General features: G+C 39.3%; 1 protein-coding gene across 2 annotated transcripts in view; it reads right to left on the reverse strand.

Annotated features, from left to right (window-relative positions):
* PEAK1 (pseudopodium enriched atypical kinase 1) overlaps nucleotides 1-23,673 on the reverse strand; it is a 117,774-nt gene that overhangs the window by 51,214 nt on the left and 42,887 nt on the right. For both annotated transcript variants that reach the window (XM_084876569.1, XM_084876568.1), the window contains one exon: nucleotides 10,526-13,745. In XM_084876569.1, the coding sequence (XP_084732695.1) occupies nucleotides 10,526-13,665 (3,140 nt within the window). In that variant the 5' untranslated portion in view covers nucleotides 13,666-13,745. The remainder of the gene's footprint in view (nucleotides 1-10,525; nucleotides 13,746-23,673) is intronic.

Genomic DNA, 23,673 nt, shown 5'->3' on the forward strand with positions numbered 1-23,673 from the left:
TTGACTCAGCCATAAAAATAAAATCTTACCATTTGCAACAGCATGAGTGAACCTACAGGGTATTATGCTAAGTGAAATAAGTCAGTCAGAGAAAGACAAATAGCACATCCCATATTATTTCATTTACATGTGGAATCTAAAGAACAAAATAAAGTCATAAAATAGAATCAAACTAATAAATACAGAGAACAGACTGATGGTTGGCAGAGTGCAGTGAAGTTGGGGGCTGGGTGATAAGGTGAAAGCATTAAGAAGTTCAAATTGATATTTACAAAATAGTCACATGAACTTAAAGTACAGCACAGGGAATATAGTCAATGTTGTAATAACTATGTATGGTGCCAGGTAAATACTTGAAATATAAAGGGGATGGATCACTTTGTAAAGTATATGGTTATCCAACCACTATACTAAAGGAAATTAGTATTTAATGTAAAATATAATTGAAAAATTCATAATTAAGTCACATAATTTCCAGTATTACAATTTGAACTGAATTTTAGTCTGTCTGATTCCAAAGCTTGCATTTTGCTCAATATGCAATATTTTCTAAAAAATATATTTTATTGATTTTTTTACAGAGAGGAAGGGAGAGGAATAGAGTCAGAAACATAGATAAGAGAGAAACATCAATAAGCTGCCTCCTGCACACCCCTTACTGGGGATATGCCTGCAACCAAGGCACATGCCCCTGACTGGAATTGAACCCGAAACCCTTCAGTCCGCAGGCCGATGCTCTATCCACTGAGCCAAACCGGTTTTGGCTCAAGATGCAATATTATTCCACATGCTGTGTACACCAAAGAGTTGCAGGTTTGGTAGATAGATATTAACATATTTCATTATATAATGTTAACAAATCTTTTTGTTAATACCACCAACAATCTCATCAGAAAAATGTTTTTAAGTATCGGGAAGCTATCAAGGTCATGGTGGTAAACAGAAGTTTTCAAAAATTCTTATTTTTACCTGAAAGCTTTAATTTTATCATTGACAAAAAATTAAAATTGAAAAACTAATTGAGAACTGTCAGTTGTTTCCCTTGAAGTAATAGGCTATGTCTATTCATATGAATAACCACAGTTGGTTTGCCAGTTGTTTTTTCAAGACAGTACACAAGAAAGGAGGGCTTTGTAAGTCGTATTTTGAAAATAACTATTTCACAAGTATTTTTCCTTAAGAAAACTAGTGCACTTTGGTACCGGAAGAAGTACCCTATGTGCACTTCCGATTTCATCACACAGAATTTTTAAACTGACATATATTCAAGGGTTGAAATTGAATAAAATTAACTTCATCAAGGACATTCTAAGTGAAACCAATGTATGGTGTTTTTTAAAAAGCTATTAGTACAATATGGTGCCATGACTTTGATTTGTGCTAAGGTATAAGTAGTTTTACCCTGACTGTTTTTGTCTCTCAGGATTATTAAGCAAATGTTAAATTATGCAGGATCATTATTTGAACTTTCATGGACCACATTTGAAGAACACTGATCTATTCATAATTCTAAAAATAAAATAGGAGAGTTATATCAGAAGAATGCTCCATAAATCTCAACAAGTTAACCAATTATAATTAAGCAAAGAAATCCCTGCTCAACACAGACCCATGACCAAGAGACCCCCACACTGAAACATCGAAAGGTGGCAACCAGGAATAAATGGGGAGACAAGAAGGGAGGAAGATGTAGATGTCCCGCAGATGCAGCCCTGCAGCTGGGAGCTAAGGATTCAGCCTGGAGAGGGGAGGAACAGAGAGCTGCTGGTGGCAGCCCAGCAGGGCTAGAGACAAAGGAGCAGTGTCTGAGTCAGCAGAAGCCTAACAGAACACAGATGTAAAATACCTTGCAAATCAACGCCATCTACTGGAAAGTAATATATATAGAGATAAATGCTTAGGCAAAGGAGAGAAGCAAATAACCATAGTAAGAAGGATTACCAGAAAGAAAATGAAAAATTCCTAGAAAGCAAGCCGGAACACATGGAAATACGTAATATAAATGACAGAGATTTCACCACTTGCAGTTCTGAAAATACGCAACGAGATGTGAGAAAACATATAAAATAACTATTCACAGAACTAAAGGGAGAAACAGATCAAAACACAAACATAGTTGGGGAACTTACCGTATTTTCCGGTGTCTAAGACGAACCCCTAATTTTACAGTTAAAATATAGGTTTAGGCCTATATTCGCTGTATAAGACTACCCCCCACTTCAAAGAAAAGACTTACTTTGCCGTCAAGATCTGCAGGTAATTTTTGTGCAATTTTGGTCTTTTGCCCCCGATTTTCGGTTGACTTTTTTTCATTTCAAAAGTTGTCTTATACGCCGGAAAATACAGTAATACTCCATTGACAGCTCTGCAACCCTGCACAGACAAGGGCACGCTGCCCCGAAGTAGAAATTCTGAATTTTCCTTTTTCTGAATAGCTGCCCACCATCACCCCAGCTGCTCAAACTCAGTGCCAGGGTCCATCAGTGTGCATCAGAGCTTTGTGCCAGCAAACACACCTTCACATTCCAGCATTTCAAAAAGGCAGACACTCTGAGCCCATCTATTCACAGAGCACTCATAGGAGCTGCTGTGAGCTCTCACTGGGTGCAATCTTAGACAAACAGAGACACAATACCCTACCTCCCCACAGTAGAAATTCTGAACTCACTCATTTTGGATACCATAGACACCTCAATTATGCAGCTTCAGTGCCTTCAGAGTGCCTTGCTGGCAAATGCACCTCAGGTGCCCCTGTGAGCCACCATTAGGAACGCACGCCTATCATTGATAGGTGCAGGAGCAAAAGCTGAGTCTGGACACCACAGTAATACCTTTCCAGAGCACAGGGCCACTAAGCCCAAACACCCCAACAGATGGTTTCTGGGTGTCACTGTGAGTCTCTGCTGGGCACGTGCGCTTTCTTTCTTTTTTTCCTTATTTCTTTTTAAATATACTTTATTGATTTTTTTAAAGAGAGGAAGGGAGAGGGATAAAGAGTTAGAAACATCAATGAGAGAGAAACATTGATCAGCTGCCTCCTGCACACTCCCCACTGGGGATGTGGCCACAACCAAGGTACATGCCCTTGACCGGAATCAAAGCTGGGACCCTTCAGTCCATAGGACGCTCGGTCCACTGAGCCAAACTGGTTTTGGCCACGTGCGATTGCAATCAAGGGTGCAAGCCAGCAAAAATTGGGACACTCCCTTCCACAGCTGCTGACTTCTAGACAGTGCAGGTTTGCCTTTCCAGCTCACAGGCATAAATTAAGAGAACCAAATTGCTCAAGTAGGGAGCTACACTAGATTACTAAGCCCAGGACACCTGCGAGATCACATCAGTAGCACCTTCCCCAAAAGAACCTGGGTAGGAAAGCAATTGGATCTACAATTAAAACATTACAGTTAAACATAGGAAGACAAGAAAGCAATCCCCAAATGAAAGATAAAGAGGAATCACCAGAAAGGTAGTTAAATGAAAGTGAGGCTAGCAACATACCAGAGAAAGAATTCAGAGTAATGGTTATAAGGAAGCTCAAACAGCTGGATGACAAATACACAAAACTCAATGACAATTATACACAACTCAAAGAGAATTATAAGGAGCTGAATGAGAATGTCACCAACATGAAAACAAACCAAGAAATGAAGAACAATATAACTCCAATAAAGAACACAATAGAAGGCTAAGACAGTAGACTAGAAGAGGCTGAGGACTGCATCAGCAAATTAGGAAACAAGGTAAGAAAAACACACAAACACAGCAGCAACTGGAAAGAAGACCTAAAAAGCAAAAGGAGAGCATATTTAATTATTGCAGCATTATTCACAGTGGCCATGGCATGGAAATAACCGAAGTGTCCTGGAACAGTAGACTGTATGAAAAGGTGGTCCAGGAGAACCAAGATGGCAACATAGGGAAACATCTATACTTGCTGCCTCTCACAACCACATCAAAATTACAACTAAAAGACAGAACAACTATCATCCAAAACTGTGGAAAACCTGGCAGAGTGAAGTACTACAACCAGATAGGTAAACAAGAAAGGGCATTGAGACCGGTAGGAGGTACAGAGGTGCAGAATGGGTTTGCACCCGGGTGTACTGCTTTTTTAATCAGGAGGGAGATACAAGCTCCCGTTTGCTTTGAACTACAGTTCTGGGCAAGATTCTGGGTGACCCAGACACAGACAGGGAGAAACTTGGACTGTCTGGCACCAGGGCAGGAATGCAAGAGCAGCTTTCTTTCAGTGCTTGCAGCGATCATTGTTCCTACACTGGGACTTCTCCGGTACAGGGCTGACTGGCAGCCATTGCTGTTTCTTCTGCCCTGGGGATTCCCTCCTTTCTCAGCCTAAAGCCTGTCAAACAGGCAGCAGCTGGGTCAGGGAGCCCCAAAACTATCAAAAGAAGGCCAGCAGCAACCTGCCTTGCTTCACAGCTGGGCCTTGTCTGGGCACTTCCAAACACAATACAAAGAGGATGAATCTGCAGATCTCTCTGTAGCTCCTGCTGGGTGGCCCGAGGCAGTGGCTGACTTTGCACCTCCTTGGAGATCCAAGAGCCAGTGTACCCAGTGGTCAGTGTGAGACCATACTGGATTACAACTCTTCACATCCATAAGTGACACATTAAAGGGGCAAACTCAGTAAGCACCAAAGCCCTACTAAAACAAGCCTAGCCTCATAAGGGTGTTTCCTGCAAAGCAGATCCTCCATTATAGATACAGCTGTTTGTCACAGCCAATTGGCCTGGAAGTCAATTCTTCCCAGTGATACCAACAGCAATCAAGGCTCAATTACAACAAGACTGTGCACACAGCCCATAAAGGGGTGCATCAAGAGTGTCCACCTCAGGTGACTGGAGAGGCTGAGCCACTGGGCCCTATAGGCCACTCTATAAACTCAAGGAGACTTAGCAGCTACCCAATACATACAAACAAACATAGGGAAGCAGCCAAAATGTGGAGACAAATAAACATGTCACAAAGGAAAGAAATGGATGAAAGCAAAATACTGGATATAGAGTTCAAAACAGTTCTAAGATTACTCAAGAATCTTCTAGAACCCTCTGAGGATCTTAGTGAGACCTTCAAGGATTTTAGTGAGAATACAAAAAAAAAAAAAAAAAGGAAAATGACCCATCAGAAATTAAGCATACACTAACTGAAATAAAGAATATACATATATTCAACGGTAGACTAGAGGATCCCAAGAATCAATTCAAAGATTTGAAATATAATGAAGCAAAAAATACCCAACTGGAAGAGCAAAAAGAAAAAAGAATCCAAAAATATGAAGATAGTGTAAAGAGTCTCTGGAACAACTTTAAGCGTACTAACATCAGAATTATGGGGGTGCCAGAAGAAGAGAGAGACCAAGATATTGAAAACCTATTTGAAGAAATAATGACTAAAAACTTCTCTCACTGATGTAAGAAATAGACTTACAAGTCCAGGAAGCACACAGAACCTCAAGCAAAAGAAATCCAAAGAAGAACACACCAAGACATATCATAATTTAAATGTCAAAAGCAAAAGACAAAGAGAGAATCTTATAAGCAGCAAGAGAAAAAGAGTTAATTACCTACAAAGGAGCACCCATATGACTGTCAGCTGATTTCTCAACAGAAACTATGCAGGCCAGAAGGGAGTGGCAAGAAATATTCAAAGTGATGAACAGCAAGAATCTACAACCAAGATTACTCTACCCAGCAAAGGTAACATTCAGAATCAAAGGTCAGATAAAGAGCTTCAGAGATAAGAGAAAGCTAAAGGAGTTCAGCACCACCAAACCAGAATTATATGAAATGTTGAAAGGTATTCTTTAAGAAGAGGAGGAAGAAGAAAAAGATAAAGATAAAAATTATGAACAACAAATACCTATCAATCAAGAAGTGAATCTAAAAATCAAGTGAATAAAAAATCTGATGACACAGAATAAACTGGTGAATATAATAGAATCAGAGGCATAGAAAGGGAGTGGACTGACAATTCTCGGGGGGAAAGGGTATGGAGGGTGTGGGAAGAGACTGGACAAAAATCATACACCTATGGATGAGGAAAGTGGAGGGGGGAGGGGTAAAGGCAGAGGGTGGGGTAGGAACCGGGTGGAGGGGAGCTATGGGGGGGAAAGGAACAACTGTAATACTCTGAACAATAAAGATTTATTTAAAAAAATAAAAAGAGCAAAATTAGAAAAAAGAAAAAAGTAAAGATAAAAAATTATGAACAACAAAATGACAACAAATACATATCTATCAACAAGTGAATCTAAAAATCAAAAGAATAAAAAAATCTGATGAACTGAATAAACTGGTGAATGTAATAGAATCAGGGGCATGGAAACGGAGCAGACTGACAATTCTCAGGGAAAAAGTGGTGTGTGTGTGTGTGGGGGGGGGTTGCAGAAAGAAACTGGACAAAGATCTTACATCTATGGGACAGTGTGGGGGCGGGTACGAAGCCTGGGGTGTGTTTGGAACCAGGGGGAGGGGAGCTATGGAGGGGGAAGAGGAACATTTTAATAATCTGAACAATAAAGATTTTTTTAAAAAAGATACATATACACAATGGAATACTTCTCAGCAACAAGAAAGGATGGAATACTGCCCTTTGCAACAACATGTATGGATGCTGAGAACATTATGCTAAATAAAATAAATCAGTCAGAAAATGCTAAGAATTATATGTTTTCACTTATATGTGGGATATAAAACTGCAACTGGTGAACACAAACAGTGTGATGGTTGCCAGAAGGAAGGGGGTTGGAAGAGAAGGGAGCTCTAATTTATGGTGACAGGAGAAGATTTTATTTCAGGTGGTAGGCACATGATCCAATATACAGGTCTTGTAATATAGAAACCCACACCTGAAACCTATATGTTCATGTTGACCAATGTCACCCCAATAAATTTAATTAAAATATTTTAATTGATTTTAGAGAGATGGAAACACTGATTTATTGTTCCACTTATATATGTATCCATTGGCTGATTTTTGTATGTGCCAGATTGGAGAATCGAACCTGCGATTTTGGCTTATTGGGATGATGCTCTAACTGAGCTAACAGGCCAGGACCATATTCATTATCTTTTCCAGTCACCTGTTTCTGTTTGCCACATTCATTTCTGCGACCTTGCATATGTTATTCTTTTTGCCTACAATATCTTTTCCAACCAGCTGGCAGAATCCTGTTTGCTTTTTAGATTCTGGTTTGCAATTCATTTCTGAGAAGTCTCCTTTAAGCTGATTTCATCATCATTTTTTATACTTTTGTACCACTCAACATATACATTATTTTAGCACTTATCCTATTGAGGGCAGAGGAGTTACTAACATGTTTAAAGCACCTAATATATGCTAGATCCTGTACTAATCTTTTGCATGTTTTCTCATTTTATCCTCTAATTAATTCTATGTGGTATCATTATAGTCACTATACATAGAAGGACCTGACAGGATAGCTGAAGTCATATGCAATATTTCAGCAGTGTGATAATTTTTCTCCCATTTGTCCCTATGGCACTGTTAAAATATTCAATTTATGTTGATTGAACAGTCAAATAAATGAACTTAATGACAATCTCATCCCATAATGAATGGCTCTACAAACTCTCATCTTTCAAAGTCTAGGGTCTGGCCTTTAGTAAATAGAGTACTTTTATTTCCTTATATATAGTTTGAATTTGGAATCCTCATTTACTATTGTATAAAGAAAATCTTGTATTTTCATTTCTTCCAGCAGTGTTTCCAGGCATAGGGTGGTTACATTGCAGTCAAGCCGGAAACATAAATGCTGAAATTTGACAGTAATGTTTTTCCTCTGAAAGTTGCTTCAAGTAAAAGAGGTAATTATTGTAAAGGCAAATTGTATACTTTTCTCAATAAGAGTATTCATGTTTAAACATTTTAAAAAGTTAATAAAAACTACTTCATACCACCTTTTCTTCTTAGTCTGGAATATGATAAAATTTGAAAATTCCAATGTGCCTCTAAGAAAAGCTTAATACCTCAAAATTCTTTTATTTAGACTACAGCACATATATTTACAACAGTGGTGAGGTCAGTGGTTTAAAAAGTGTGGCCCCAGGACCAGCAGCATCAGCATCAGCATCAGTTACCACTTGAAAAATTGTTAGAAATGCAAATTATAAGGAACTACCTCAGACCTACTGAGTCAGTCTATGGGGGAGGGAGCCAAGCAATCTGTGTTTTAACACTCTCCAGTTATTATAATGCTGGAATAATCTGGAGAACCAAAACGGCAAACCAATTGCACCATTTGGATTCATGGATGTTACCTATAAAGAAGTGGTAAATTTTGAAAGAAAGGGCCCATTTACAATCAAAATCTGTGAAAATATAAACTTTACAGTAAGGGGTCTGCCATGTCAAGGGCATGAGCCACTCTAGACCATATACAGTGACATGCAGCCAAAGTAGTATCATTCCACAGAGAGAGCCCAAATCATTCCCTGACTGTGCCTTCCAGAATGCAGATAAATATACCACAGACATTCTTAATTAGGAGCAAAACCATTTACTATCTGCCATTCCTTCACAGGTAACTCTAAAATTGCTTCTTTTCTAAGGAAAACACTAACTTACAATATATGCATTTTATTACTACTGAAGTACAACATTCTATCACCCACTTTCAACCACCAATGACAAGACTATTATTTCCAGGAATACATTTATAACCACTATTTTCAAAAATATTTTTCATTGATTTTTTACAGAGAGGAAGAGAGAGGGATAGGAGAGTTAGAAACATCAATGAGAGAGAATCATCAATCAGCTGCCTCTTGCACAACCCCTACTGGGGATGTGCCCGCAATCAAGGTACATGCCCTTGACCAGAATCGAACCTGGGACTTTTCAGTCCACAGGCCGATGCTCTATCCACTGAGCCAAACCAGTTTCAGCTATAACCACTATTTTACTTACTTTGTTATAATATGGATTTAAGGAAAACAGGAAATCTTCTAGCATTTTGACAACTATTTGTCATAAGTATTTGAGATATATGAAAAACTTATTTTAGGAAAGAATATATACAAAACTTCCTGGCATTTTGCTAGAAAAAGTGAAGGCATTAACTGTTTACCTCATTTCTATTTATACTTTTTTAAAGAAAAGCTGGTGAGAGAAACCACCCTATCATCAGGTTGCTGTATTTACCAAAGAAAAGACCAAACCTAAGAGAGAAGGTTTATTATAAGTCAAGGGGGAAGAACACTCAGAATCAGGTGAATGGAATACTCAGGTCATATCTTTGATTTTATTTTGTTTTACAGGTGAAACCTGTAATCCAATAAATTTAATTAAACAAGAAATATATTGTAAACTGTGGGGACACAGGCATGTATGCATACCCATTCTTATTAGAGAATATATTAAAATTATTTCTAACTTGCAAAACAAAAAATAGTAAAAAGGACAGGGGATATAAGGAAATCATCCATTTTCTACAAATGTGGCATAACTATCATATTTCTTGTTTTTATTGGTAGTCAGTAATTTTGCTCACAATGTAAGTGAGAAAGAAAAAAGCTAAGTTTCCTAACCACGAATGTTCATTTTAATGATTAGAAGTAGTCAGTAATTTTGCTCACAATGTAAGTGAGAAAGAAAAAAGCTAAGTTTCCTAACCACGAATGTTCATTTAAATGATTAGAAGTAAAAATATAAAATTTTTGTTTGATCTTGTGTTCATTAATAATGCATCATTATTGGATGATTCAGACTTTAGAGGGAGTCAAATCAGGGTTTGAATTCTGAATGACAACTACTAGCTATATGAATTTGACCAATTATTAACTTCCCAGATGTTGTGTTTCCTCATCTGAAAAGTACAACTAATTTATAGGTCTGTTATAAGTATTTGAGATAAATATTTGGGATGTGCCTTAGACAGAGTAGATGGTTAATAAACAGTTGTTAAAATATAAAAAATAAAATATAATGCCTAGAGAATTGATGTGGGTATATTATCTGCCCAACTGAAGTTTATAACTTTGGGTCTCAATATCAATAACCAACTTCTGTTTTACTTACCTGTTAAATAACTATGAATTGCAACGCTCCCTTCCATAACACTCGGGAGAAGGACAGAGACAGCAATAAAACACAAATATTCCCATAAAATAACATCCTGCATATAGAGATAACACTTGAAGAGGGAAAGAACACCACCACCTTTTATTCACTTACTCCTGTTTTATCCTCATACTATCATAGCATTTCAAAGTAGCATTTATTGCTACTAAGGTATTATAGATTTGCTTTTTTATGTTAAAGCCCCTCAGCAGTCACTGAAGGTAACAAGATACTTTAGCTAAAGATCCAGGGCCGTAAACCTTGTTCAGTGCAATAAGAGCACTTCAATAATATTCTAATCTTGGAATGCAGTTATAAAGATTGATGGCCCCTATGTGCTACTTACAAACAAAAAATGCTCTTATGCAATCTTAAAGATAAACGTGTAAATAGTTTCCACATTCTGCTAGTCTATTTTACATACCTGAGAATTTTTTTAGGAATCTGTGATGGAGAAGAATAACTCCTTTTCTTCTTCTCCTCTGAGACCTGTAGTAACCCATCCTGTGTTCCACCCTTCTCCATGATTGCTGACTGGTCTGCTCTGGCCTTACTTTGATCTACACTGAGCTGGCCTTTGGCAGGGTCACACCTGTACATGAAGATGATGGCTGGCTTCTCACTGGACTCTCCTTTTGCCTCTGTGAACCAGTGTTGGTGCTGAACTGGAGGAGGGGGCAGCATGTGGATGACTGTGCCATCCAGACCCACCAGTTTCCCTTTCTCTCGTTCTTTCTCTTTGTCGTCCTCCTCATCTGTTTTCCGACGACGGAAGAAACTTTTAAATGATATCCAGCGTTTAGGTTTTGCATCAGCTGCCCGCCTGCTGCCTTCAGAGTGCAAAACAGATTCAGCTTCTGTTGACCTAGTAGGGCTGGTTGGCTTGGTCCAGTTGGTGAAATGCTTCTGCAAAAGGTTACTTGCATGGTAAGGGGAGGACGTAGAACGTGGTGGAGGAAAAGGAGGTGATGGCTCACTCTGGGGGTTAATCACTAACTTGGAGGGAGAGGTTGTGACTTGCTTTGCCAGTGGATCTTTCTGTACTTTAGTGGTAAGATTTTCTGTGGTCTGAGGTGCTTCATGCTCACCACTGGCCTGAGATGGAAAGAGAGATTTTGGCCGGACTGGTGTACTTTTAGCAACATCAACCTCGGGAGGAACTGCATAAAGCTCTTCCACACTGCAAGTTTTAAGGCCTGACTGGGACATTTCTGGAGGGGACTGTGGGGGTTGGATAGAAGCCACAATTTGAGAAAGCACTATGCTTGCATTTTCCTTGTTGCTGCTGCCACTGCCCACCATCTGAGACTCCTGAGTGCCTTCTGTTCTGGCAACAGGTTCTTGAGTGGTTCTCTGGATCTTAGTTGGGGAGCTGAGGCTGGAACTACAGTTTCTCTGTGGGGAAGGCAGACCTCTGTTCAGACAGCTGTTAAACTCCTGGACCTTCTGAGCCACTGAGCCCCTTTTACATTCTGTGCTATTTGAAAACCCTTTAGCTTGGGGACAGTCAGTGGGATTGCCAGTGGTGTCATCAGACACTTTGCTTGAAGTTTCTATTTCTTCATAAGTATGGCTTATCATACTTGTGCTTTTTTCTTTCACTGAAAGTTCTCCACTTGTTCCAAGAAAACTTTTATAAATGGCTAGATTGTCATATGCATTTGGATTAATTACAATGGGAACTTTGATAGCATTTTTGGAACTCCGAGCATAAGTTGGCTCATCGTGAATGATAATTGGAAAAGGAGGCATACCAGCATTGTTATAACTATTAAATTTTATTTCAGACAAATTAGGTGACTTAACAGGGATGGTTTTAGAGGAAACATTTGCAGCAATGGGTGAAGTAGGTGCTGACTTGTGACAGTTTTTCCTTGGAGGGACATTTGATCCAGTTCCACCACTAATTAATTCCACCTTAGGTATCTTTTGTCGTGGACTGGTACTGGATGTCCATACTTCCTGGTATCGAATTGCACTGGATTTTTGGAAATGGGCACTTAATTGTCCTGATGTTGATATAGGTGATGTCACCGGAGAGTTTGGAGTAGAAGATGAGCTTTTTGTCTTGGGGCTGTTAATAGGGCCCTCAAGGTGCTCACTAGCCATCGCTGCTGACACGTCTACAACAGTATATGGCTTGCACAATGGCTGCTCAAGGTTCACTATGCGGTAAGGCTTTGCTTGCTCTTGTACAGGAATGAGGTTTATGATTACTGCTTGCCCAGCAGTATCTGTAGAGGCTTTTCTTTCTTGCTTCTCAGTTTGTACAGCAATCTTGCCATCTTTCTCTTCTAATCGGAGAGCAAGGACTGCTTTGTGTGTCTCTGGAACTTTATCTGAACCTTTGGATGCTTGTGATGAATCCTCTTGATGGTTACCAGAGAGACTTTCATAATTAGGCTCACTTTCCTTCATGTCCTTAGAATCTCCTTGGGTAACAGGAGATATTCCCCCATTACAGATCTTCTGGGATAAACTACTGGCTGTCTCAGAACGTGATTCTTCTGTTAAACAAGAATCTGGTGATGTGGAGTCAGATGATGCCATGCTCTGAATGCTTCCTGGTCCATAGGAGACCACAGAATTCTCTTCATAACCATTCAGGATTTCATCATAACTATCATCATAGTCTACAGCACAGATTCTCTGCAGAGACTTATTTCGCAGAGGAACAGTATTCCATTTTTTGTCCACGTAGAATCGAACAGGAGACAAGGTGTTTGCCCTAAAGTTAGCGAATCGAGGTTGTCCTCTCATACGAATCTCCATGGCCAACAGCTCTTCATCACTTTCATCCCAGCTTTCATGCTCCTCTTCCATGTTACTGAAAAGTACATCTTCCTCACATTCCTCTGCACTAGAAAACTCTGGATAACAGAACTGGCCCCCTTCATTACTGATCACTTCTGTGCTCCCACTCAGAATAACATGCTTGCCCTGAGTATCCTTTATCCCAACCATCATGCAACTTGGTGGAAACTTTCTTTCCAAAGATCGTTTATAGCAATCATTTATTCTTCCTAAGAATATTTCTTTGGCATTTGTTTCATTTACTCTTATCTGAGGAGTAGTATCCAAGCCTGCTATCTCCTTCAACATTTCAGTTAGCCCATTATTGTTACTTGATATCTTCTTTGCACTGTCATTATTGCCAAAAGGTTTAGAAACATGGCTAACTCCTTCAGTATCATCTTCATTATTATTATTATTATTGAGTGGTTTCTGATTCAAGGCTGTCCTATTTCGGTTCCTCTCTATAATGACAGGTGTGTTCTCACAGTGTCCTTGGATGTTAAGCTCACCATATACACTTTGCCCATCTGCCACCATCATAGTGGGCTTCACAGCTATAGTGGGTTTTTTAGCAACAGGAGGCCGGAAATTTGCAGTGTTCCTGATATGGTGGTTGTTACTGTGATTGGCATTAGTTTTCACATGGCTGTGGGTGATGGCTGTCTCCTCAGGGTCTGGAGGGAGCTTGTGCAAGCTTTTAGGTTTAAAGCAATTCTTGCATTCACCAGGTTTCCAAACGTGCTCAGTAAAGGTGTTACAGGCAGACATTTTAGAAAATAGAACTTCACATACAATGCTTCCCTTTCAGTGCATGGCAAAACTTTCAATTGTATCTAGCAGCTCTTGATCTGTAGGGGAGGAAAAAAAGAAAATCTGAATGGAAAAGGCACTATGAGGCTTTTCATAATGAATAATTTGAAAAAACTGGCTCTGGTCCTTAAATTAAAAGATTGAGAGGAAAAACTAATAAACTCCTTTTAGTCAATTAGCATTTTGGACAGTTATTAAAGTATAATTTTATGCACTCTCATAGAACCATATCGAATCTTTTGTTTGATGTCTCTGTGGCAATGATACTCTGACTTTCCCTCCTGGAAATGCCTTTCAAACAGCTGACATATCTGACACTTATTAGTCTACTGACTAACATATCTGACACTTCTTAGTCTATTGTGAGTTCCTTTTTTCTACTGACCCCTTTACATTTTGGGTATCTCACAGACTCTTCAAACTCAATGCATTAAAAACTAACTCTCTGGTTATCACTTTTCTCAACTCTAAGTAACTATTCTATTCTATTCTATTCTAGCCAGCCCACTTTTACCCCCAAGGCCACCTTCTTCCTCTGTCTTTTATTCTAGTTCAATTAATGCCATCAACCTAGATAGCTAAACTTCAACCTTCAGCACCTCTCCCCTCACTTCTAACACCACATCCTACTAACTCACTAAATTAGTTTTCCCAATATCACCTATTACATGTCACTAGAACTTATTCTTGCCATTACCAAACACGGAGTAGATATTTTGCCTAGATTCCTGCAATAGGCAGTTACCTGATCTTTATGTCTTTAGTCTCACCCCATTCTAATCTAACCTCTCTTCCTTGTTATTCAAACAGTGGTCTTCAGTCAAGTAGTATCAGCCTCAACTTGGAGCTTGTTAGAAAGGCAGTATCTTAGATCTATTAATCAAAATCTGCATTTTAATGATATTCTCAGGTGACTTTACTATTCTATACTACTATTGGATTTAACTTTCTAAAATGTTAATATGATCATCTTTTTACCTAGTTTAACTATTCTGTGGCTCAATCTTACCTATTGCATTGACTATTAAATGTATTAAATGTCAGTGTACAGACTAGAGTTTGCTAGCTAAATAAGAATCACCTGGGAAACCACCCTAGGCATACCTAGTCAATCTCTGAGGGATGAGACTGGGAATCTGATTTTTTTAAGTTCTCCAGACAATTCTATATGTATTGGAACCTCTAGTTATTGAATGGAATATAAGCCCTTTAGACTGTCTCCTTTCTAGTCTTACATCTTGAAAATTAAGTAGTCTTATCAAACTCTTAATCCTACTGGGCTACTTATTTCTCCATTTATAATCACTTTTAATTGTGACTGTTGCTTCATTTCAAGAAATTTTTTAACTTCTTTAAGTCCTAGGCTATATCATATTCATCTCTATATATCTAGCATAAGGAGCTGAATAAATAGTGGTTGATTAAAGTACCAGTTTAAAAGTTAATTTTTAAAAATGAATCTTGTGACTCTCTTGTCTTAGGCACATAGTTGCAGACCTTCCCCCACCATATAATTAGTCTAACATTTCTACTTTAGGTACTATAATAAAGTTCGCAGAAGATGTGCAATGTAAGAACCATTTTAGCTGGAAAAATTAACTTCATTCATGTACAGTGACAGGATCCTTGCTTTGGTCAGAAAACTAGCCTTTTTGTCAAGTTTCAGCATGTTTATTAGGAAGGAAAAAATATTTTCTTTAACAAATATAAATAAAACTAAGTTCCTTGTAAACAATACTCATAGTCCTAGCTGGTTTGGCTCAGTGGATAGAGCCTTGGCCTGTGGACCAAAGGGTCCCAGGTTCGATCCTGGTCAAGGGCACCTATCTTGGTTGCAGGCTCCTCGCTGGCCCAGGCCCTGGTAGGAGCTTGTGCAGGAGGCAACCAATTGATGTGTTTCTCTCATATAGATGTTTCACTCTGTCTTTCCCTCTCTCTTCCACTCTCCCTGGAAATCAATGGAAAAATATCCTCAGGTGAGGATTAATAAAAAAACAAAACAAAATAAACACACACACACACACACACATACACACATACACACACACACAAATCAACAAACAACACAAAACAAACAATACTCATAAAGTAAAGACTTAAAGATCAAAGAATTCCATACAGAGAGCCCAACTACCCAGCAAAATTCTAAGTTCATGATTTGCTAAAGATCACCGAACTGCTCTATTTTAAAAAAAATATATTTTATTGATTTTTTTACAGAGAGGAAAGGAGAGAGATAGAAAGTTAGAAACATCGATCAGCCGTCTCCTGCACACCCCCTACTGGGGATGTGCCTGCAACCAAGGTACACGCCCTTGACTGGAATCGAACCTGGAACCTTTCAGTCTGCAGGCTGACACTCTATCCACTGGGCCAAACCGGTTTTGGCTGAACTGCTCTCTTTAATAAGGTTAAAATATACATATTTAAAATGTTTGTTTAAAATGTTATTTACTCTTTCAAGTATTCTAAAAGTTATACCCCTTAATTGATAAAACCATTTCCTGCTAGTCTAAGACTAGAACATTTTGAATAAGGTGAAGAACAGAATAAAATTAGGCTAAATTTAGCCTAGATCATTCAGAGTTTTTAGGCTTTTAAAGATTAGAGTTTATACTAAGAGCAGTGTGAAGCCACTGACGGGTTTTACACTGGGGAAACAACATGATACAATCTACATTTAAAAAAAGATGGCTCTAACCAAAACCATGAAACACTTAGGTATAAATTTAACAAAATATGTGCAAATTCTAAAATCTATATGCAGAAAACTACAGATGAAAAAAGATCTAAATATATCTAGAGATATACCAGTTCTTTTAATATTGTTAAGATATCAATTGTACCTAATGTAGATTAAGCATAATTCCAACAAAATTCTAAGCAGGACTTTTTTGTACAAATCAATAAACTGATTAAAAAATTTATATGGAAAAGCAAAGGAACTAGAATAGCCAAAACAATTTTGGAAAAGAACGAAGTTGAAGATTCAGGTTGCCTGATTTTAATACGTAGCACAAAGCTACAATTATCCTGACAACATGATATAGGCCAAGAATAGAAACAGAATAGGGAAGTGAGGTAAACACATTACAGATCATAGAACAAATCTAGCCTATATATCGCCTGTTTTTATATGTTCCTAAGATAAGGATGCTTTTAAATTTGTATATATGGTTGAAAAAAATAAAAAGAATAATCTTTAGTGATAAGTGAAAATTATAGGAAATTCAAATTTTAGTACCTATAAATAAATCTCTATTGGAACATATCTAGACTTATTTATTTACATTGTCTATGGCAAAGTTTACCCACAGTGAAGAGTTGAATAGCTATGACAGACTGTATGTGGCTCTTTCATCACTTTGCAGTACTTTTCAGCACTCTACAAAGTGCAGCATTTCCACTGCTATACGTATCACTTTTGTGAAAAGTTATTTTTCAAAGATAAAAATATGTAAAATTTTATTATAAATATGCATTACTAGGTGAACATTTGTATCCAATTTTGATGAGAAGAAACACTAATTTTGAACCCTTATTAAACAAAATATTATCCCCACCAATTCCATTCTTCTTATTAGTAGAGCTGTGTTACAAAATTGTACTCAATTATTATATTTATAATTGAACTTATTGGGATGACACTGGTTAATAAAATTACACAGGTTTCATCTATACAATTCTACAATGCATCATCTGCATATTGTATTGCACAGTTATCAGTTATTATATTTTAAATTCTATCAAAAATTCATAGAAATTCGTTTTCTCTCTTGTTACACAAGTATCTACATAATAACTTGGATTTTTGCCTTTTGACTTACAAAACCTAAAATTTTTACAATTCTGGTGCTTTGCAGAAAAAGTTAACCCCTGACAGAGATCACAGCAAATACAGAACAGAATACAGTTCAGAAACAGACCCATGCAAATATAGGTTACTGATTTTTGAGAAAGGTGAAAAGAATATTCTTTTCAATAAATTTGCTAGAACTGGATATCCATAAGCAACAAAATCAATATCAATCTCACATTCCAAGAACAAAAATTAATTCAAGATGGATCACAGATCTAAGGATAAAATGTAAAGCTTTAAACTATTAGAAAAGGAGAGAATCTTTGTAACTATGGGTTAGACATAATTCTTAGATACAACATGAAAAGATTGGTCCATAAAAGAAAAGAATAAATTACACTTCATCAAAATGAAAAAAAAAAAAAAATTTGCTCTGATGTACTGATAAATGAATAGGAAGACAAGCCACAGACAAGAAGATTTTTTTTTTACAGAGTATATCTGACTTTGTATCCATCTATACTAATAATAGAAGAATATGCAAATTGTCTGGGATGCTGTCACAGTATCAGTAATGGCTAAACAGCAGGCTGCATGGGGTGACCAGGTTGGCAGGAGGTTAGTGAGAGATGACCAAAGAACTGAACAGCAGGCTGCATGGGGTGACCAGGCCGGCGGGGGGGTTAGTTGGGAGTGACCAGGCCAGTGGGAGATGGGGCAGTTGGGGGCAACAAGGCTGGCAAGGGGGCAGTGAGGGATGACCAGGTCAGCAGTAGAGGGCAGTTGGGGTTGACCACATAAGCAGGGGAGGGGGCAATTAGGGGCGATGAGGCCAGCAAGCAGAGGTGGTTAAGGGTGACCAGGATGGCAGGAGGGGGAAATTAGTGGCAATGAGGCAGGCAGGCAGGTGAGCAGTTAGGAGACAGCAGTCCCAGATTGTGAGAGAGATGACAGGCCATCCCCAGGATCAGGCCTAAACCAGCAGATGGACATCCCCTGAGGGGTTCCAGATTGAAGAGGGTGCAGGCTGTTCTAAGGGTACACCCCCTCCCCTGTGTATGAATTTCATGCACCGGGCCTCTAGTAATACATAAAAAACAATTTAAAAATCCAACAAAAATAAAATATACATAATAAAAAATACACAAAAGATTCAAGTATACACTTCATGAAAAATATGTGGATCTCAATAAACATGTGAAAGATGCTAAATATCATAAGTCACACAGGAATGTACATTGAAACTATAATGAGCTACCACTATACATGTATTACAATGGTTAAGATAAATTAAAACAAACTGGTGCAAGGGAGAATGTAGAACAATTGAAACTCTCATATAGAACTAGTAGGAGTATAAGTGGTTCAGAAACTGTAAAAAAAAAAAATTGGTAGTTTCTTATAAAGTTAAATATAAACTTTCCATGGTTCATACAATCTAACTCCTATGTATTTCCCCCAAGACAAATGGAAACAATTCAAATATTGTATGGTAGTGTTGATATGACTGCATACTTTTATCGAAACTCAGAACTGTACATTAAATAAAAGGAGATGTTTACTAAATTAAGTCAAACCTCAATAAATCTAAAAAATAAAAGACAGCTCTGGCTACTGTATGAAAACAAATGCAAATAACAGGCTCCAGAAGGCCATGAGACTGTTAAAAGAGCTGTTGTGGGCAAAAAAAGATATGACAAGGATCTGGATTAGGATTTGGCACCAGAGAAAGAGAGAAAATTAGATTTAGGAATAACTGCATTTAGAGCAAGGTTTTAGGTATATATTTAAATGATTTGTGAGAACACTTTCTGAAATAAACAATGTTGGAGGAGGTATAACTTTGAGAGGGGCGAGTATCCTATCTAATAAAAGAGTAATATGCAAATAAACCATCACTCTGCTACACCAACCAGCCATGCCCACAGGTCATGCCCACCAGCCAATTAGGAGCAAATATGCAAATAAACCCAACCAAGATGGCTATGGCCACAGAGAGCAGGAGGGAGGCTTGGGTTTCCCCGGCAATGAAGGAAGCTAAGCTTTCCACCTGCCCTTGCCAGCTTAGGCCTCCACTCAAGGCTACAAAGTTTCAATGATAGAAGATACCCACATAAATCCAAAGAGTAATGGCAGCAGCCATAGGGCTGGAAAGAGCTGGATGTTCCGTTTAGGCTAGGGTTGCCCCCGGTGATGGAGGAAGCCAAGTTTTCCACACACCCTGGCCAGCCCAGGACTCCACTTAAGGCTAAAAGTTTCAATTATAGAAAATACATAAATTCCAACAGAAATGACTGCCACCACTGAACAAGCAGGAGGCTTGGCTCTGCTCCAGGCTACAAAGTTTCAATTGTAGAAGATAAATAAACCCCAGATACTAGAGCCTCTGCTTGGGTCGCCAGGGGTGGTGGCTGGCCTGCAAACCACCATAGGCCCCTCATCCAGGCTGCCCCACACCCCAAGGGAACCCCCACTCTGATCCAAGATACCCTTCAGCAAAAACCAGCAAGCCCCAACCCATGCACCAGACCTCTATCCTATTTAATAAAAGAGCAATATGCAGATTGACCATCACTCCAACACACAAGATGACCGCCCCCATGTGGGCACAAGATGGCCAGCAGGGGCAGAAAGTTGGGAAGTTGAGAGGAAACAGGCCTGAAAGGAGGGCAGTTGTGGGTGATCAGGCAAGCAGGGGAGGGCGGTTGGGAGGGACCAGGCCTACCAAGGAGGGTAGTTAGGGGTGACCAAGCCAGCAGAGGAGGGAAGTTGAAGGTGACCAGTCCTGCAGGGAAGGGCAGTTGGGATGGACCCAGGCCTGCAGGGGAGAGCAATTGGGGGAGGACCAGGCCTGCAGGGGAGGGCAGTTAGGGGTGGCCAGGCCTGCAGGAAAGGAAGTTTGGGGCAAACAGGCTGGAAGGGGAGTAGTTAGACATCAATCAGTCTGGCAGGGGGAGTGGTTAGGGGGTGATCACGCTGGCAGGCAGAAGCGGTTAGGGGCAATCAGGCAGGCAGGCAGGTGAATAGTTAGGAGCCAGCAATCCTGGATTGTGAGCTCCAATCTGGAACCCCTTGAGGGATGTCCAACTAAACGGTCAGTCAGACCTCCCTCGAGGGGTTCCAGATTGGAGAGGGTGCAGGCTAGGCTGAGGGACAACCCCCCTCACCCCTGTGCACGAATTTCATGCACCAGGCCTCTAGTTAGTTCATATTTTTGTCAGCTTGCAAGAAATAGAGCAAGCAATTGAATTAGAATTCTGAAGCACAAAAGGATTTCTAATGTTCTTACCTATTTGGGAATTATTAATATAAAAATATCTAGGCCAAAAAGAAAATGAAGAGTGAGCTGGAGTGGAGGTCATGGTAGGTGAACCAGGAAGAAGAAGGTAACTCCAAAGAAAACTCAAAAATAACAGTCATAAGTGTGATGAAACAGAAGCCACATGAGGTTTCAGTAATGGGTTGAAGACAACTATGCAGATGATGCTGAGAGGTAATGTAGAATAAGGATTTAAATGTACCCATAGATCTTTAATGTGAGATCACTGGTGATCTTAGCATGGACTATTTCCGTGCAGTGGTGGGGACAGAAAGCAGATGGAGTGAGTCTAAGGAGATATGAGAGAGTAATTGTAGACAACTTTTAAAAGTTTAGGTGAAAAGTGGAAGAAAGATCTGGAAGTATGAAGGGGTGTCTAGAAATTCCTTATTTTAAGAGGGCAAAATTATATGATATTGAATGCTAATACTGGTAGAGTGGCTGAAAAGGCAGGAAAGAGGTAGAGATAATCATAAGACTCAGAATGTTAAAACTGAGCAGGCCTAGGTCTTTCTGTTTTATGGACTAGGAAAAACCGAAGCCCAGAAAGACCAACATAGTGAATGAAAAAGACCTAGAACTTAGACTCAAGATTATAATGGTTTGTTTTAAATATTTTTCTTTTTTATATATGATTTAAAATTTTTGTTATATATGCTCACTATGAAAAATAAGAAAAGCAAACAGTAGAAATAATGTGTAATCCTATTATTTAGAAGTAACTTCTATTAACATTTGGGTAATTCCTATCAGTTATCCAAAATTAAAATATATATCTAATATATTGCCTGTTTACTCAGCACTATGTGGCATTGAAAACAAAAGAATAAGAAATCCTGCTTACTATCTTGTTAACCAAGTTAAATCCACTGCTGATGACAGAGATTAAATTTTCTCTTGATAAGTAGCACAGTATATTTTCTTTTCCTAAGACTGTAAATAAATAGTAAAAGAATTTCTCACTTTGAGTGCAAGAAATGGCTACTGAGTTGATGAGCAACTATAACATTACCCATAGCATAGCCAAGTGAAATTGACTGGGTACACAATTAGTTTATGTCAGTGCTATGCACAATAGAAAGCTATCAATAAAATGTAGACCTTGTATTTGACCTTCTTTTACAAATTCTGTGTACATATGAATTCATGCTGCTATAAAACCCAAGAGATGAACCAAACACTTTTAGCAAGCACCAAATGGAGCTGCTGTCTACGCCAGTAAGACTTAACTATGAGGGCTTCATTTTTCAATACTAACATTGCTTAGAGACAAACGATTTTAACTTATAATGGCTTTTCCAAAGAGAAGCTCTATCAGCTATAGCTTTGCCCAAAGAGCAACCCTTGGGCTTTACTGCCTTTGTCAAATGACTTCAATGGCAATAACTAGCCACTCTGCCTGCTCAATTCTGACACCCCACAGTAGGAAACTCTGGTCACCAAAGTTATGCTTGAGAAAGAAAAAAAGTCTCCCAAGGCAGTTAAGCAAAGGAAATAAAGACAATCTACCATGGAGTTTTTTGTTTATTTGCCAAAAAAGGTTTGATATGAAGTACAGAAATGGAATATTTGATAAGAAAAGCTCATCTGCCTCTATATTTCTTATAATCTCAAAGTCAATCCTTGGATAAAATGCAAACTGGAAAGTTTAATGGCTGATGCTGCCCCTAGAAACTAGCCAGGATTTCATAATCTAAAACCCAATTTCATATTTGACAGCTCTCAAGTCCAAAACCCTTCAGGCTATAGATTAAACTATTCAAAAGTAGCCTATTTCACTTCAAGATATGACAGCTTTTTAAGAACTTAGTACTGTTTTATAATCTCTCCACTGCTATATCATGACAATAATTAGTTTGCTTCTAGTCCAACAGTTTAGAGCAGATTTGATACAAAACAGTCAAATCCACAATGGATTTTAATCTTGGAAAAAGCAGGCTGGCAGAAAGAGCTGAACTCCTTTAAAACTGATATCCTTTTCCAAGTCAATGAAGAGGGAGAGTGCATGTAGGTGGCATAATAAACACCATGTATAGAGCATTTTCTGAAGACACCTAAGAAGAATCTATACTAACAAAAGGGTAATATGCTAATTAGACCAGACGTCTTCTGGATGACCAGCTGCATGTCCTTCTGACAAAGCCAGGCCCGGGTGAAGCTGCCTGCCAGAGGTATCCGGCACCAGCGCCTGCAGCTGGCTGTGGCCTGAGAGACAGACAGGCTGCCTGCCCCACAGTCCTGGGCTGCAGCCATCCAGAGAAGCTGCCCACCCCGTAGTCCCATTCACCAGTGCCTGTGGCCAGGGCGAAGCCATCTGCCATGGTCCTGAGGCTGCAGCTGGCCCTGAGGAAAGCCAGTCTGGGTCTCAGGTGCCTGTGGCTGGCCAGAGGGAAGGAAGCCCAGGTCCCAGGTGCCTGCGGCTAGCTAGAGGAGGGAATTCTGGGTCTCGGGTGCAGGGCCAAGGTAGAGGTGGTTAGGGGTGATCAAGCCAGCAGAGGAGCAGTTTGGGGCGATCAGGCTGGCAGGCAGAAGCGGTTTGGGGCAGTCAGGCAGGCAGGTAGGCGAGTGGTTAGGAGATAGCAGTCTCAGATTATGAGAGGGACGTCCAACTGCTGACAGTCGGACATCTCCACAGGGGTCCCAGATTGGATAGGGTGCAGTCCAGGCTGACGGATACCCCCCTGGGCATGAATTTTGTGCACTGGGCCACTAGTCTAAATATATAAAAGCCTAAGCAACCATTACAACCAAACAACCAGAACAACCGAAATGACCAGTTAACCAGATGCTATGACACTCATTGACCACCATGGGGCAGACGCTCAATGCAGAAGCTGCCCCCTGGTGG

The sequence above is a fragment of the Pipistrellus hanaki genome (genome assembly GCF_964339955.1).
Source record: "Pipistrellus hanaki genome assembly, chromosome: 1".
In the NCBI taxonomy this organism is placed as follows: Eukaryota; Metazoa; Chordata; class Mammalia; order Chiroptera; family Vespertilionidae; genus Pipistrellus; species Pipistrellus hanaki.